This window comes from Asterias amurensis, chromosome 3 (genome assembly GCF_032118995.1).
Source record: "Asterias amurensis chromosome 3, ASM3211899v1".
NCBI classification, from domain to species: domain Eukaryota; kingdom Metazoa; phylum Echinodermata; class Asteroidea; order Forcipulatida; family Asteriidae; genus Asterias; species Asterias amurensis.
Window position 1 is genome coordinate 16330863 of NC_092650.1, and position 13806 is coordinate 16344668.

The window sequence follows — 13806 nt, forward strand, 5'->3', positions numbered from 1 at the left end:
GGAATTTTTAAAATTAAATAAAAGATTTTCCTCTGAGTTGCTTGTAGTTTTTTCTCTTTCAAATGCACCCTTTTTGTTTAATTTCATATCTTGATTTGTGTGTGTGTTACTTTGAGAGCTCTATAGTTGTGTGATTAACAAATTTAGCAGAATATAAACTTCCAGTGCATTTTGGGAGTGTTTTTTTTATTAAAAGGGTGTATATTTCTTTGTAGGTACAAGACAAATGTCGTCTGCCATTACGTAAGCAGAGTGCCTATGAGAGACTAATGGATGACATCAGGGCCCAGCCAGAGTTAGCTCCGGCCTCCCAGAGAGTCATACCAGGTGAGTGAAATATCCCCTCTCATAACCCACTTCATTAATGTTTATCTAAGGGACCATCTTGTCAATCATAACCCACTTCATTAATGTTTATCTAAGGGACCATCTTGTCAATCGTCAATGTTAGAAATACATTGTTTTGACTTAACCCACCCACTCCAAATTATGATTTTGAAATATTGAATAGCTACATAATAGTCACTGACGGATGAAGTCAGTGCATCAAATGAACCAAATGTTTTAAACAGCTACCTGAGCGGAATGTTTTCATCAGAAATGGTATTTTTACTTGTTTATAATGCACTTGTTCACCATTTTAATGTAATTTTGATATGTGTACACTTCTGAACGTTTTCGTAATTATCGATTAAAAAATCAGGCCCCTACCTAAAGGTTTTTTGAAAAACTAAAAACACTGCTGCCGTTGAGAGCGGGCGTCAAAGGACAATGCCACTGACGTCATTTGTGGGAGTTTGCTTTAATATACATCCACGCTGCAACAAAGCGGCTTTATCTACTTATGACGTTTTGAGAGTGATTACGTAACGGGGCTTTTCGCAAATCTCGCAGAAAAGCTCTGGACAAGGGCATACAAAATGATTGTTTTTTACACAATTGAAACCTATTTATAATCATATGACTCGATTTCCTTATTCATCGAAAACATTTTAAGTGGAATTCAGCAAAGTTCTCGACTTGACATTTTCGTTCAAGCAGGTCTTTAAAGGTCTCCAAAATCTGTAGTTTTCAATTGCTTTTCCTGGCTTTAAAAACAAACAATTGTAGTTTAATCAGAAATGAAGTTGACAAGCCTGGCCAGCTGGGTAGTTTATTATTTTGTTCTTCTTAATAATTTTCAGTTCAGTGTAAACTGAATCCTCGTCAATTAGTTTAATCCTTAAATTTGTTCTCCTTTTGTCTTTTTTGTTGTTGTTAGAGCATAAACTGTAGCCAAAGAAATAAGCATCTCTCTGCAATGCTCTAGCTTAAAAAAAAACCTTTGAATTATTCTGTCTATTTCAACAACAAAATATTAAATGTTCATTAATGTTTTACAGTATATAACCATTGCATGCATATTTTTCTAATTGTGATTGTAAACCCCCCAAAAACCTGAAACTACCAACCTATGGACTTAGAAAGAAAATCTTACATTACATATTTAATGAACTTTTTTGTGTAGAGCGTAAACAGAAGCCCAAGAAGAAAAAAGCAAAGCCAAAGATCCGAACTCGACTCCGACACCAGAGTACCAGTGAAGGTAGCTGTGCCTCTAGTGTGGATTCCGAAGATCTTGACTTCTTTGAAGCTTCCCCTGAGCTTCCCAGGAAGGTTCTACGAGCAGAGATCACGCTGGATTGGTCGGATGAGGTGGGTGTTGGCAGTAACATAATGTGATACGATTTAAGGGAAGGTACACGTTTGGTAATTGTCAAAGACCAGTCTTCTAACTTGGTGTATCCCAACATAAGCATAAAATAACAAGCCTGTGAAAATTTGAGCTAAATTGGTCATTGAAGTTGCGAGAAAATGATGAGTGAAAAAACACCCTTGTTGGACGAGTTTGTGTGCTTTCAGATAGGAATAAAAGACCTCTGGCTAGAAGTCTTTTATTATTTTAGTGAGAAACTGCCTCTTTCTCAAAAACTACGGTACTTCAGGGGGAGTCGTTTCCCACAATGTTTTATACTATCAACAGCTCTCCAATGCTTGTTACCAAGTCAGTTGTTAAGTTAATATTTGTTTTGATTAATTACCAAACGTGTACCTTCCCTTTAAGCGACATGAGTCGTTTCTCGACCCAGGTCAGATTTTTAGTTTACATTTGAAAAGAGCATCTATGCTTTATTTTAGTACTGTTAAAACCCTATGTTGATACTACCTTTGGTTCAAAAGTTGTAAAAATAGTAAAAACCAAAATATTACAACTTGAGGTTTAGTGTTGGTCTCCAGGCTGCAGTGCACTATTTGCCTCTTCTTGCCACCTTCTCAAACCTCAACCTCTTTGGATGTACAAGCCTTTATTAGTGCCAAAAATATGCTGTTCGCAATGTTTCATTCAGGTACTGTATTCATCTCTTTTGGGAGAACTGTTGACTCTGAAAAGGACCGGTGTGGTCTCATCATTTTAAAAAGTATAGACGATGTGACCTCCGACTGCACACGAAAACCATAACATGATTCGCGCGCATACCGCCGGGCAAAACCTTTGTGTTTTGGCAGCCAGCTAGAAAGTGTATGCAATCTTAGCATGACTACGTGTCTTTTTGCCCGGCGAAACATGACGTATACAGTGTTTTTTCAACAGAGGGCGGTTTGAATGTAAACATAGGTCACATCGTCTATACTCTAGTCATCTTCAAGAGAATAAATGACTCATGATGACTAACTGAAAATACTCTTTGAAACCTCAGGACCTCATCCAGGTCTTCTCGGACCCAACACTTCTACCAAAAAAGTTTTGTACATGGTTGCACCCACAGGTTTACTACTCTAGTTATTGTTGTGATCCACACCATGCAAAACTTCAATTATCACTTAAGTATCTTTCATTTTGAAACAGGATGATGCTACTGCATCGGAGACTAGCCAACTAACCCTAACACCGCAGACCGATACAGAACTACTAACACCACAAGCAAGAAGGAGTCAACTTCAGCCTTTACGGAGACTAGCAACCATCAACGCTCCAAGCTTTGACAGTAAGATTTCCGTATTGTCTCGTACAAAATGTTATTCGTGTCAATTTTTTTTTAGAGTTGGCTGTGCGTCATATTCCTGAAGCATTATGCCATACAACCCAGCATGGCTTATTTTGCTGATTTTTTAAAATGAACGCTGTTATTGAAAGGGATTTTACAATGGCCGCAAAAGACAATTTAACAGCTTCCTTGACCAATTGCCCTTTTCATAAAGCTTCCATTGGTACACAAATTTGCCAAGCTTGGCGATGACTAGAGCAAGCTAGTTGAAACGTTTAGACCATATAAGAACTCACTTTGCTGGTAGTGAAGTTACCACGAGAAGTCCCCTCCATAAAATATTAGTGAGTCCCTGCCGATTTTCTACCGTCCGCCCAGGTAGCAGTTGAAATGCAGGACAGTTTTTTTCAGAACTGAGAAGTCTTCCGAAATTCTGCAAATCTACTCAGCGGAGTCGTAGCAGAATATTAAGCAAGACAAGCTCTCGAAAAACCATAATCTACCTAGCAAGTAGAAACATGGTGATACCGCAAACTAAATATAATCAAGCAATTCTTGATTAAGATTGGTGTAACTGGCCCTGTGATAAGTAAACATTTGAGCTTAAGTTCTCATTCAAAGAGGATTTGGAAGGATAAATAATTGTATATAATAAAGATAATTTCTTCTTCCTAAATCATCCTCTCCGTCCTCTTCTTACAGCAATGCTGTCTCCAGAGTCCTCAGTAACTCCTACCAATGAGGATGTTGCCAGACAGAGCGATGTGGAAGACGAGACCAAAGACGAGGAGGCGTTACCGAGAGGAGAGAGTCCACGACGTCACAGTATAGCAATCTGTCAAACATCGGACCTCTATTCCGGCCAACCGGTAAGAACTAGGCCTTTGTGTCAGCTGTATTTTTAATGTTTGGTAATCAAACTTGAAATTAATGGCACTACAAACTTTGGTGAAAAGCCTACTACAGGAGCCTTTGATAGTAAAAAGCATTTTGACAAAACATTTAACATCCAAGTATGCATGTGGTTATGTAAAAAGATATAACAGCGCCTTCAGAACAAAGCTGCTCGTCTTGTGTTTGCCTGTGGCAGAGAACAAAATTCCTCTGACCTGCTGAGATCTCTTCACTGGCTGCCAGTACGAGACAGAATCAAATACCAAATCCTCCTGTATGTTCACAAATGTCTTTATGTCAAGCACCAAAATACCTCACAGAAAACTTGATCCTCTACAATACTGGTCATTCTGAAGACAGTAGAAGGCTCCGCTCTGCTTCTGACGTCACACGCTTGGTTGTTCCTCGCTCCTATAAAAAGGCTGGAGACAGTCAGTTTTTCAATGCAGCTCCTAAGCTTTGGAGCCAACTGCCATGTGACGTCAGAGAAGCAGTGTCTACTTCGATCTTCAAGCGGTCTCTCAAAATGTTTTTGTTTCCCCATTGAGAGACTCTAGTATTTTTCTTTTGTTTTGTTTTCTACTTATGTTATTTTGTTTTTCTTGTGAGGCGCTGTGTTAATTGTAGAGCGCCATAGAAATGTTTATTATTATTATTATTATTAAGTTTTTATGTCCCAAAATGTCTAAACTTGAATCGTTTCTGCCAACGGTACACTTCTCTGATTCAAATTTGCTGCAGTACTTCTCAAATTGTCTAATCCTATCAGGGAAATTACTCTTCCTGAATGGAAATATTCGCTCAAGGTTTTCACTAATATATATCAAAAACATGACCACTTTTTGAAATGAAATTTTCATTACTGCAGTAATTTCTCAGAGTGTGTGTTCCTATCGGAAATACTCTTCCTTAATGGACATAATTATTACATCTGGATTATTGGCAATATCTCAAACTCGCAAAGTCAAAACCATTTATTCCATTACTTATTTGTTTACACCATTATTTATTTTTGAAATAACATTTTCACAGGTTATAGTTTGATTGTATTCAGGTTAGTTTTATTATATACATCTCCATGTATATAGGATTAAAACAATTGAACTAGTCCAAAGGGGATCTTTGCATTTGAAAGCCATCGGACACTTTTGGTAAATAGTATTGTCCAAGTCCCACACTTCTGTATAAAATAACAAACTTGTGAGAGTCTAGGCTCAATCGGTCATCGGAGTCGGGAGATTAAACTTGAAAACCCACCCTTGTTTCCGCACATTTTGCCGTGTCATGACATGTGTTTAAAATAAATCCGTAATTCTCGATATTAAGAATTGATATTGTTTTAATGTTTTCTCAAAAAGTAAAGCATTTCATAGAATAATAATATTTCAAGAGAAGTTTTTCACCATTACCTTCTGTAAACCCTGTAAGTAATTTGTAAATCTGTGAACTTTTATTTTTTTTTTTCCGTACCGAAAGTGTCCAATGGCTTTAAGACAGTGGATTTTAAAGAAACAGTCTGACAGTGTTTTTGTTGTCAAGGGACAGTGTTTTCATTACAACCTTGCTTGACATTTGCTTTATTTTACCCCCAGGAGCGGTACATCCCACCGGAATGTTTAGCGCTGACAGTGGATGAGGTCATTCACATTAGGAGTGTCCTAGTCAAGGCAGAGATAGAGAATCTAAGAGTCACGCCCAAAATCTACCATGGGGTCCTCAAAGAAAAGGTAATTTCATACTTGTTTTGTGTGTACATTGTAGCTATTTTAAGTGAGATACTCTCTAATTTATGTAAAAGAGTGAAAAACACCACTCTTTACATTTCGAGCTGTCCTTCATGTGGCTCTTCAAAAAGGGTGGTGATTATTTCACTCTTTAAGAGGGGTTTCACTCCAGGACAGAGTGACAAATCACTCAACAAGATGCAAAATTCAATCTAAAAGAGTGGAAGACCACTCGAAAAAGAGTTGTCCTTCATATGGCTCTTCAAAGAGTGCCTTTTCACTCTTTTAAATGAAGAGAGTACAACGTTTTGACAATTTCAATTTCATGCGTAATGTACTCGGTAACGCTATATTAATAAATCAGTTCTGAAAGAAGATACTGCAAGTTATCGCTACCAAAAAATCTAACCAGTAATTTATTTCATCTGATTACAGATATGCTTCTCCTGCAAGAAGAAGTTTGCACTCTTCAAACGCAAGAGTAGATGTAAACTATGCAAAAGGTAATTACAATTTTAATAATGCAAATTACACTTCTGCGGGTAAGCTTGTTACATCGTCTTGAAATTATTTTCGTTATTGAGTATCTGCCATTATCTGTTTTTAAAATGAAAATGTCAAAAAAATATGTTTTTGGGAAAACAGTTTACTTCTTTGGATCGAGGCTAGCTGGGTTTTTTTGCTGTATATCTGACCCAATGGATTTCATACAAAAATATTTGGGTGAAGTTTTTACAAAGTTGAACAGGCTGAATGAAGTTTACCAGAAAATTGAAATTGTTCCTATTTGTTTGCAGACTTTTGTCTGAATTCAGACTTTTTATGTGAGCCTGGTGAATAAAAAACGGTCGTTATTTTTCCATATAAAAGAAAGGCTGCCAATTGATCTACTTCACTATGACCCTGTTTGGGATCGGATTCAAACCAACGACCCTTGCAATTCTAGAGCAGTGTCATACCAACTAGACTACCGAGATTGCCCGGCAGCCAGTGGCAGTTCAAATCTTATGTTTTGGCAGCGGGTACCGCAACGATATAATAGATAGTAAATTTGCATCGGGGATAAAGAATATATATTTTTTTTTTTTTTTACCCCATACACCAATGTGTGTTAGCAATGTATCCTCAGTACGTTCCCGGGCAATCTCGGTACATTGAGTGCACTAAATTTGCTTATTATGCTTGTCAATGTGTTTTCTGCTCAACAGCTTGTTCCAGTGACATTCAGATGTTTTTTATGATGAAAATGACCTTCACTTATAAAAGAAAACTAAAGGAGAAAACAAAATCCTCTTGAGAAATTTTAGGCTGAATCATTGCTGAAATTCTAGGCTGTTTCTGTTTATTGTTTGTTCTCTTGCAGATTTGTTACTTCTTCTAATTTTCACTCGAGTGAACAATGAAAAGTTGATTGAAGCAGGATTTGAACCTGCGACCTCCGGATTTTCATGCCAGCGCTCTCTCTTTAAAATAAAAATGATTAAAATCTCTCTTTTTTTTCTTTTCTTTTTTATAAAGTTGATGATGTTTTATTCGGCTGACTCTTATCAAAGATTTGTGTTTTTATACATGTTATTTTAATTCTAGTTAGGTAAATTAATTGCTTTAATCTTATACATGTACAAGGCTCCAGGCTTGTATTAACATTATCTGATAACATGCAAAAGTAGGCCTACACACAATAATCTGCTTCTCTAATTGTCACTCAGGTTTTTTATTGGCCTTTCGTTACTTTTTCTTCCCCCAATTTGATGTAAATTTGTAGTGTTTTTATATATGTAAAATTGTTGTAATTTAGCCTGTTTTAATCCATTTTATCTATCTTTATATCTAACTATCTTGTTATAATGATAATAATATCAAAGACTATTATTATTTAGGTACTTGAGGTGCATAGTATACATTTATTTTCTTCATATAGATAGGTTATATAGATGTTAAATTTCATCAGGGATAAAGAGTATTTTTTATATATGTTATTTGATTCTAGTCAGGTTAATTAATTGCTTAATTAATTGTTGATTAGTTAATACATTTTTTCAGAAAGATATGTTATAGATGTTAAACTTTCATCAGGGATAAAAGATATTAATTTTGGTTTTAACCAGTGTAAGAGTAAAATCAAAACTAATATCTTGTTATAATTTCACTAATATCAGGATGATTTCTCCGATGAGATTGTAATGATCAGATGTTGATTTCTTTGATTTCTTTGATTTCTGTGATTTCAGACTAATCTGTATGATCTGTTGCAAGAAGATGTTCCTGCCTCAAGGTCACTTTCTTCAGATCCCCATCGAGGCACTGAGTCCCACCAGCCCAAGGAAGAGTAGCCCAACCTATGGAGGGCGCTTTGCACATGCCTTCAAAAGGTAGGCTTATAAGCTGTCAGACAGACTCTATGTGCCCAATTTCAGTAGCTCGTTCTTCTCTTTTCATCCTTCTCAGATTTTTCTAGTTATGATGTACTTTCTTGTTCTGTCCTAGCTTGTTAAAGGCACTGAAAACTATTGGTAATTGTCAAAGACCAGTCTTCTCACTTGGTGTATCCCAACATATGCATAAAATATCAAACCTGTGAACATTTGACTTAATTAGTCATCGAAGTTACAAGAGAATATTGAAAGAATAATAAAAACCCTTATCGCACAAATTTAAGGCATCTTAAAAGACGCCTAAAAAAGGCTTCAGGCCTCAAGTATGTTAGTATTTATGTGAGAACCTCGGTCTCAAAAACTACGTTACTTCTGATCGGGAGCTGCTTCTCACAATATTTTATACTATGATTAACAGCTCTCCATTGCTTGTTACTGAAGTAAGTTTTTTTGCTAACTAATTACCGATAGTGTCCAGTGACTTTAGGAAGCATTTGCTTTGTTTCTTTGGGCTGTTTCATCCCTGACGATCTGTAACTTAAAGTATGTTCAGAAATCCACTATGTTGTTGTATAAGGCATTTCTATACAAGTTTTTCCTTTTGAATATGCCTCCATGTTTGCTTCTATATTTCATTGTATCTCATATAACTATTGTTTTGTAAATTTCTGTTTAATCATTTTTTCTTTGCAATTACATGTACTTGTCTACCTGTACATTTTGCAACAAGGAAATAAAAGTTGAGTTGAATTTAATTAAATGGATTTATGACTGTGTCACTACTTTTTTTCCCTGCAGAGGACTTAGGAAAGCATTGTGCTATGAGTGTATGGGTATAACTATTTCCCTTTTTCAGATGAAAATTATATTAAATAAGTTTTAGTATTGTAAATCATCACTTACTTATGTTAGGGGAAGTATAGGGTTTTTGTTTATTAGGCCTACCATCTGCTTCTTAGCCTTACATTTGCCCAGTTCACTTAAATGTGTATATTGTGGTTTTATCTTATTGTTTTACTGTAAAGTGCTTTGAGGCTTGCGTAGGGTGCTCTATAAATCCATAGTTAATTTTATAGTTAATGTTAATATTATAGTTAATTTTTTTATTGTTTGATCCTTTAATGAAGCTTTCTGATGTTTGCATTCCTTTCAGCCATTCTGAGCCTCCAACCCCATCGGTCAGTCCCAACGGCTCTCCCCGTCTCTGGCGACGAGAAAGACAAACCAACCGGCCCAAGGAAGAGCTGGACAACGTCTGCTGTGAGTGCAAAGACTTTCTGCGAGAAGCCGTCAGGTCGAGCCATCAGGCAAGCAGGGTCAACGGCCTGGGTCATCAGGGGTCAGAGTTCACATTAGACTCACCGCCGAGGCTACGCAAGCAGAGTAGTCTCGACAGTCAAAAGAGCGGGCACAGTAACCGAAGCGAGCGCAGCTCGCAAAGTCGAGGTAGTGCAGGAAGCCATCACAGTGACGACACATAAAACTGAGTCCATGTGTGTATTTAAATAATATATCTATATATTTTTTAATGTACCATGGAGCATTTGTAATATTAGTCAAATTTGGTTAAGCTGTTAAAGGAACACGTTGCCTTGGATCGGTCGAGTTGGTCTTTGAAAAGCGTTTGTAACCGTTTGTTATAAAATGCACATGGGTAGAAAGATGTTGTAAAAGTAGAATACAATGATCCACACAAACATGCCTCAAAATTGCGTGGTTTTCCTTTTACCTCGTCGACTAACACGTCGGCCATTTATGGGGGTCAAAATTTTGACTCCCATAAATGGCCGACCATGTTAGTTCGCACAGTAGAAGGAAAACCACGCAATTTCGAGGCAAACTTGTGTGGATCATTGTATTCTACTTTTAAAACATCTTTCCAACCATATGCATTTTATAAAAAACGGTTACAAACGCTTTTGTTTTGACCAACTCGTCAGATCCAAGGCAACGTGTTCCTTTAAGCAGCAAGCACATTTCTCTGGTCAGCTTTATGAAGTATAGACCCTGATTCTTAGAAAGTTTCCCCCCTTTCAATGCAAACTTGCACTTCGCTACCATTCTCATACATCTCAGTGCATTTAGGTAATACATTTTTAAATTGTTGTTTGCCAAAACAGAGAAAAAAAGTACTTAAATTCTAGTTAGTTTATTGATATTTCTTGGAGGATCGTTTCGCATTTTGTTCACATTTTAGCAGACACTTGTTTGGGAAGTGCCAGTTTGGGGGTTTAAGTTAATGACTAGCACTGGTTCGTCCTCTAAAATGCTTTCCCGGAGTTGATCTGATTTTGATTCGAAACATTCCTAACCACTTTTTTGGAGCTATCATGGGCAGCGGGCTGTGTCGGCACCTCTGGTTATCCCCAGGTTGGGAAGTGCTGAAAAACAATGCTGATTGGCTGAACCAAAATGGACTGCTCTGCGTGCGCGCTTATTGAAAACTTTCACACGCTTACGGTGGGTGTGTCAAAATACCCGACCAAGGAATAGAGGGGACTAGGTTTACTCTATATGCCTTGATGCCTTTTTTTGAGGTTCCACTGTGTGGCTGCCCATCCAACTTGCTACTTTCAGTGTCAACCCCGACCACAATCGACACCCAGGCCCAATTTGATTTTAAAAAAAGTTTCCTAGCACAAAATGCTTACCGGAATATGGTTACCAGCTTAAATACAATGTCAGATGTGTAATTTGTCACTGGTATCCTACCTGTTTTTGCTTAGCAGAAAATTGTTAAGCAAGATTTCCTGCTCAAGCAGCTATATTAAATTGAGCACTGGCTGTGAAGATATGCCAGAAATGGAGCCAAATCAGCATCGTACGTCAGTGTGTCCGTTCCAGGGGTTAGTGTCGAGTGCAAGTTTGGATCCAATGGGGAAAGAGGTTAGCTGTGGCACGGTTGGCTTGTGCGTAAAGCGCTCGCCCCTCACCAAGGCGACCCGGGTTCAATTCCCGGTCGGGGCCATATGTGAGTTGAGTTGTGCGTTGGTTCTCTGCTGTGCCACGAGGGTTTTCCAGACTATCCGGTTTTCCTCCCTCAGGAAAAAAATCAAACACTTTCGATCTTGGCTGTGCTCTGTGGTCATAATGGGTTGATGTGGCTGGCAGCTGAATGCGCCCTTGCATGCCTGCTTCTCGAACACGTTGTAGCCGCGTCCTTCGCAATTCTGCTCTTAGCTGCGAGTAAGGATGATTAGCCCCCCAAATTATTATTACTATTATTGTTATTATGTTGTGAAAAGGCACCTGCCAAAATGTCAAGAGAGTTAGATTCATAGAAGAGAATTTTGTTTAATACCAATGCTATACTTAAAACTCAGTGTCAGCTACTTATTTTCCATATAGTCCATATTGGATTTGTAAACGTTAACTTTGTACTATCTAACTGTATATTAAAATGTGAATTATCCTGGTGAACATTATTCTTGTGACATTCAGGAATGAAATGTGAATGTTTTGTTTTCCTGGTTCATCGTTCTGTCTTCCTCTTCAGTATAAATACAACTGTTGTGTTATTCTTGTAACATTCAGGAATGAAATGTGAATGTTTTGTTTTCCTGGTTCATCGTTCTGTCTTCCTCTTCAGTATAAATACAACTGTTGTGTTTCAAAGTTTCCAATGTGCAGTACTTTTCCGTTGATCCATTAAAAAAAAAAACTTGCTGTATTTTCTCTCCCCCCCCCCCCCTACAGAAATGTCTTGCTTAGTTGGATTTGGGACATTCCAAAAAATGGCCAGGACCCAAATCCAAAGAGCTGCCGTAGCAGAAAATATTGCTTAAAAAAATACCTACTAAGCAGAAAGGAGCAGGATACCAGCCACAATTTGTATATGTTATATCCTACTTTTTGGCTGGTAACCTTACTCTGGTACGCATACTTTTGTCATGCTTATACTTTTTGTGCTCAAGCAGCTCTGAGGTTCGGTTTCACAGAACTTTCCTAAGCATAAACAAACCTAAGCTAAATAAAATGCTTACCTAAATAAGGTTACCAACTGAACTACCGTGTCACATGTAGTGGTATCTTACTTATCCTGCTTATTTTTTGCTTTAGCAGAGAATTGTTAAGCAATATTTCCAGCTTAAGTAGCTCCATGATAATGGTGTCACTGTTTAAATTGTGCATAAATAACGTTGGCTCGGTGCTTTAAAGTCATTCATTGCAATGCCATACTTGTTTTGACCAAAAGGTAATTAAATTAAAACATTACAAATTTTGAAACAATAAATCAAAATCAACAAATAAATGTTTGACTTTGAAAGTTAGTGTTTCTTTTCGCCAATAAAATTCACTGAAGACCACTCTAGGTCAATATACCCCATTAACCAAAAGCTCAAAAATATGTAAAAACATTTTTTTTTATCCATACAAATTGCACTAATGACCTTATAGTTCTGCGCAGACGACAACATGGTAAGTGATCTGTATTTGTAATCTTCCACCCCAAATATTTTAATATAATGTTAACAGGTATGTACCATAGTTGTAGAGAGTATGTATATAATTGCAATAACAGATGAACCATATAGTATGATTAAAGTGTACATTTCTCAAACTGGCCAACTTTCACATGGCTGATTTGTATAGTAACTCTCAAATAGATGTTTAGCACAGATTATTTTGGCTAAGCAGAATCATAGTACTAGCTAAAAAATTGTTAAAGGAACACGTTGCCTTGGATCGGACGAGTTGGTCAAAACAAAAGCGTTTGTAACCGTTTTTTATAAAATGCATATGGTTGAAAAGATGTTTTAAAAGTAGAATACAATGATCCACACAAGTTTGCCTCGAAATTGCGTGATTTTCCTTCTACTGTGCGAACTAACATGGTCGGCCATTTATGGGAGTCAAAATTTTGACCCCCATAAATGGCCGACGTGTTAGTCGACGAGGTAAAAGGAAAACCACGCAATTTCGAGGCATGTTTGTGTGGATCATTGTATTCTACTTTTACAACATCTTTCTACCCATATGCATTTTATAAAAAACGGTTACAAACGCTTTTCAAAGACCAACTCGACCGATGCGAGGCAACGTGTTCCTTTCAAAGGAAGGTATTACTTTGGTAATTACTATTGACCATTGAAATCTTACATGGTAGTGAATAAGCACCGGAGAGCTGTTAGAAAACCTTATTACAAACAACAATCTTTGAAGTAATGTAGTTTTAGAGAAACAATTTGAATATGAGAAAGGCTTCTTAATAATACTGAACCAATTTTGTAGAGCGCATATCGCAATCACAGAGAAGTCTCTATGCGCTTAGAGATGGAAACAAAAAAGCATGAGAGGACACAGTTGTTCTGTCTGTCATTATTTTCGTGCAGCTTTGATGACAAATTCAGCCCAAATATTTACAGGTTTGTCATTTTATACTTTATTGGGATAAACCAATTCAGGATAGTGGTCTTTGACAATTACCAAAAGGTCGAAGGTTCAAATCCCTCTCTAGTCAGTTTTTTTTGTTCAACCAATATTAAAGTTAAGCTTTAAGAATCAAATTAACCAAATATTGAAAATATTGCAGATTGTTTCAAAAGACACAGTTCCGTGATTCCCTAATTTGTTTATTTCAATATAAATGCTTATTTCTCTTGCCTTTCTTTGCAACAGTAAATAAGATTGCATAATTCGATCATCAGTATTATTTTAGGGATGGATTTCATTTTACTGGGTTTATTTATTTGGACTTTCGGATGAGGGCGGAGTAAAAATAGAGCTTTCATGTTCAACTTGGTAAACTTAGTGTAAGGTGTAAGGCAGTCGGAGGTATACACAAGA

The 13806-nt window shown here is 37.0% G+C and overlaps 1 protein-coding gene across 2 annotated transcripts in view; it reads left to right on the top strand.

Moving 5' to 3' along the window:
- The window catches only part of LOC139935374 (protein spire homolog 1-like), a 48847-nt gene extending 38988 nt beyond the window's left edge, over positions 1-9859 (top strand). For both annotated transcript variants that reach the window (XM_071929922.1, XM_071929923.1), the window contains 8 exons: positions 216-327; positions 1508-1695; positions 2888-3026; positions 3729-3895; positions 5513-5647; positions 6080-6147; positions 7876-8016; positions 9173-9859. In XM_071929922.1, the coding sequence (XP_071786023.1) occupies positions 216-327; positions 1508-1695; positions 2888-3026; positions 3729-3895; positions 5513-5647; positions 6080-6147; positions 7876-8016; positions 9173-9500 (1278 nt within the window). In that variant the 3' untranslated portion in view covers positions 9501-9859. The remainder of the gene's footprint in view (positions 1-215; positions 328-1507; positions 1696-2887; positions 3027-3728; positions 3896-5512; positions 5648-6079; positions 6148-7875; positions 8017-9172) is intronic.
- The last annotated feature ends 3947 nt before the right edge of the window (positions 9860-13806 follow it).